At 47.7% G+C, this 3,642-nt stretch overlaps 1 protein-coding gene across 12 annotated transcripts in view; it reads right to left on the reverse strand.

Moving 5' to 3' along the window:
* The window catches only part of NLN (neurolysin), a 73,709-nt gene extending 70,224 nt beyond the window's left edge, over window positions 1–3,485 (reverse strand). For 10 of the 12 annotated variants that reach the window (XM_023751372.1, XM_023751382.1, XM_023751369.1 and 7 more), the window contains exon 1: window positions 3,281–3,485. In XM_023751372.1, coding sequence (XP_023607140.1) covers window positions 3,281–3,321 — 41 coding nt within the window. In that variant the 5' untranslated portion in view covers window positions 3,322–3,485. Of the gene's footprint in view, window positions 1–2,521; window positions 2,632–3,280 lie in introns of all 12 variants that reach the window. The other 2 variants (XM_023751375.1, XM_006081398.3) reach the window with 2 other exon arrangements.
* Window positions 3,486–3,642: the final 157 nt, after the last annotated feature.

The raw sequence follows: 3,642 nt of genomic DNA on the forward strand, positions 1-3,642 counted from the left end.
AGAGAGTTAGAAACATCGATGAGAGAGAAACATCGATCAGCTGCCTCCTGCACGCCCCCCACTGGGGATGTGCCCGCAACCAAGGTACATGCCCCCGACTGGAATCGAACCTGGGACCCTTGAGTCCGCAGGCCGACGCTCTATCCACTGAGCCAAATCAGTTCTGGCAATAAAAAATATATTTAAAAAAATAAAATAAAATAAAATAGCTGTTAAAATATTCTTTTTTCCCAAATACGTGAGTGAAAGATGGGATTTTCTTCATCTTCTTAAGCCAAAACAAGCAGTGCAACAGATTAAATGCAGAAGCAGATGTAAGAATCCAGCTATTCTCTATTAAGTCACACATTTGTTTTGCCAAAGTGCAAAAGAACACCACTCCTAGGATGTTTCTTATAAAAAACAAACCAACAAAACACACACACACACACACACACACACACACACACACACACACACCCACAAATGTTGGTGAAGATATGGAGAAATCGGAATCCTTGTGCATTGTCAATTGGAATATAAAATGATACAGATGTGATGGAAAACAGTATTGTGGCTCCTCAAAATATTAAACATAGAATTATCATATGATCCAGTAATTCTACTTCTAGGTATAGATCCCAAGGGATTGAAAACAGACTCAAACAGATATGCACACACCAATGATCATAGCAGCATTATTCAAAATGGCCAAAAGGGGGTAACAACCCAAATGTCCATGGACAGATGAATGGACAAACAAGATGTGGACTGTCTATAAAGTGGACTATCATTCAGTGTTAAAAAGGAAATTCTGATGCATGTTAAAATATGGATGAACCTTAAAAATATTATGCTAAGTGAATTAAGTCAGTCACAAGTAAACAAATATTATAAGAGTTACCTAAAATAGTCAAATTCATACACAAAAAACATAGTGGTTACTAGGAAATGGGAGAGGGGATAATGAGAAGTTATTGTTTAACTAGAGGCCTGGTGCACAAAATTCATGCATGGGTGGTGTCCCTCAGCCCAGCCTGCACAATTTCTAATCTGGGACATCCCTCTCACAATCAGAGACTGCTGGCTCCTAACTGCTCGCCTGCCTGATCGCCCCTGGCTCCTAACCGCTCGCCTGCCTGATCGCCCCTAAAACCTCTGTCTACCTGCCTGCCTGATCGCCGCCTAACTGCTCCCCTGCTGGCCTGATTGCTCCCAACTGCCCTCCCCTGCTGGCCTGGTTGCCCCCAACTGCTTTCCCCTGCCGCTCTGGTCATCCCCAACTGCCCTCCCCTGCCGGCCTGATCGCCCAACTGCTTGCTCCCCCGCCCCGGAATGATCACACCCCTAACTGCTTGCTCCCCCGCACCGGCCTGATTGCACCCCTAACTGCTTGCTCCCCTGTAACGGCCTGATTGCCCCTAACTGCCTCTGCCTTGGCCCCCGCCACCCTGGCTTTGTCTGGAAGGAAGTTGGACGTCTGGAAGATGTCCAGTCGATCCGGTCTAACTAGCATATTACCCTTTTATTAGTATAGATGGATATAGTTTCAGTTTGGGATGCTGAAAAAGCTTAGGAAAAACATGATGGTAATGGTTACAAAAAAATGTGAATGTACTTAATGCCACTAAATTGTGCATTAAAAAAATGATTAAAATGGTAAAAAAAAAAAAATTTGTTGTTAATCCTCACCCAAAGATATTTTTTCCATTGATTTTTAGAGTGAGTGGAAGGGAGGGAGGGAGGGGAGAGAGAAAGAGAGAGAGAAAGAAACATCTACGTGAGAGACACACATCATTTGGATGCCTCCTGCACAGGGATCGAATCTGCAACCCAGGTATGTGCCCCAGGCTGGTGCTCCAACCACTGAACCACACTGGCCAGGGCTAAAATGGTAAATTTTATGTTATGCCTATTTTCAACAATTTTAAAAAGCTGGGAAAAACCCCACAAGAAATAATAACCCCACAATGCCACTCTTCTGTTTTTTTTAGACAAGTTTTGGAAAATAGTTACTTTTATTAATAATGTTATTTATCCATGTATCAGTTTATTAGTTTTTTTAAATAAACTAATAAATACTTGAAAAATCTCCCAGTTTTCATTTCTAATATACTGGTAGTAAAAATGTAAATATACAACTCACATAAAAAGCTCTTAGGTCCTGAGTAATTTTTGAGAGGTAAAAGAGCTTTGAGACTAAAAAATTTGAAAACCACCGTCTTACATGAAATTTATTCTCTCTTCTCTCACTGCATTATGTGAAGATCTTCATCTGTTAGTATAGCTTTATTTGCCAGCTATACCACTTGCAGCCTGCAGACTAAAGGACAGCTTGAAATATGGTCAAAATCATCTTTTAAATTATTATTGTCCCCAGATGCATCCTAACCCTAAGGACTAAACAACACACAGATGAGTGGCAATGTACAATAGAAAACGGTTAAAAACCTTAAATACTGGTCTGTTCCAAGGCGTTTTAGAAGTATCAAGTAAGAAACACAAATTTCCTTTTTTCTGTTGGACCTTCATTCAGACTTACAGTTCAAGGGTAGATGTGGGAATGGAGGAGGCAGGACATTGTTTCTGAAAACCACTCCATCCAGCGCATCGGTGCAAAGAATTTCATTCTCTTCCCCTTTTGCTACTGATCTGTTGCAGAGGGGTGGGGTTAGGGAGCTAGGAAGCAATCCAAAACAGCAGCTGAGGCTGCCCCAAACCGTGTCCAAGCAATAATTCCCTCCATTTGGAGACAAGTCAATTTGCCCCGGCAAGAGGCCGAATGTTTTATGGGGGAAGAGGTAAATAAAAAGGATATTAGCATGGACGGAAATCAGCAAAACCACAGAGGTTTCATCGTGTGTGGACGTTACATGATTTGCATGCTAAGTGTGTGTGGGGGGCAAATGGAAATTGCTTTTCCTGAGTCTACAGCTGCGGCACTTTTAAAGACGGGTCTGCACTTCTGGGTGGGGGCGAAAGTCAAATGATTTTCTCATCCCGACCATCTTACTGCACTCATTTTGGGGCCGAGGCTGGGCCAGCCTTGCGGACTGCAGCGGAGGCAGTTCCAAACAAAGGGGAATGGATGGCCTCCCGAGGGGCGGAGCAGGTAAGGTGGCCCTCACCTCCTGGCGGCAGGTGTCCCCCGGGTAGACCGAGCGGGTTGCGGGGGGGGGGAGGGGGGTCCGAGGAGCGTCGTAGGGGTGCGGTCGGCAAACGCTGGGTCGGGCGCCCCCGCGGCCAGGGCACAAGACCCCGCCCTGCCCACGGTCAAGGTTACCGCGCGCACCGGAGGTACCTGTGGAGGCCTCGCACAGCCGAAAGGCACTTGACGATCATGGGAGCGCCGAGAGGCGGCTGCGGCGGGCGCGTCGTCCTCCGGTTTGGGGGTGGGCGAGGCGGGGCGCCGGGGAGCCGGGAGGCGGCCTAACGGAAGAGAAAACGGCGGCGGATGAGGCAGCGGCAGGTCCGGCCCGGCCTCCCACGTGCGGCAGCCCCACGTCGGCGCCAACTCCGGCCCGCCTCGCCCCGCCCTGTGCGTTCCTGCGTCGCCCCAGGAGCGGTCCTGGTGAGACCCAGCAGCTCGGAGCACCGCGCACAGCCTGGTGGGCGCACATCCCGGTGGGCGGCGGGGGCCTGGGCGGCGGGGAAGTTGGGGCT

This window comes from Myotis lucifugus, unplaced genomic scaffold, assembly GCF_000147115.1.
Source record: "Myotis lucifugus unplaced genomic scaffold, Myoluc2.0 scaffold_0, whole genome shotgun sequence".
In the NCBI taxonomy this organism is placed as follows: domain Eukaryota; kingdom Metazoa; phylum Chordata; class Mammalia; order Chiroptera; family Vespertilionidae; genus Myotis; species Myotis lucifugus.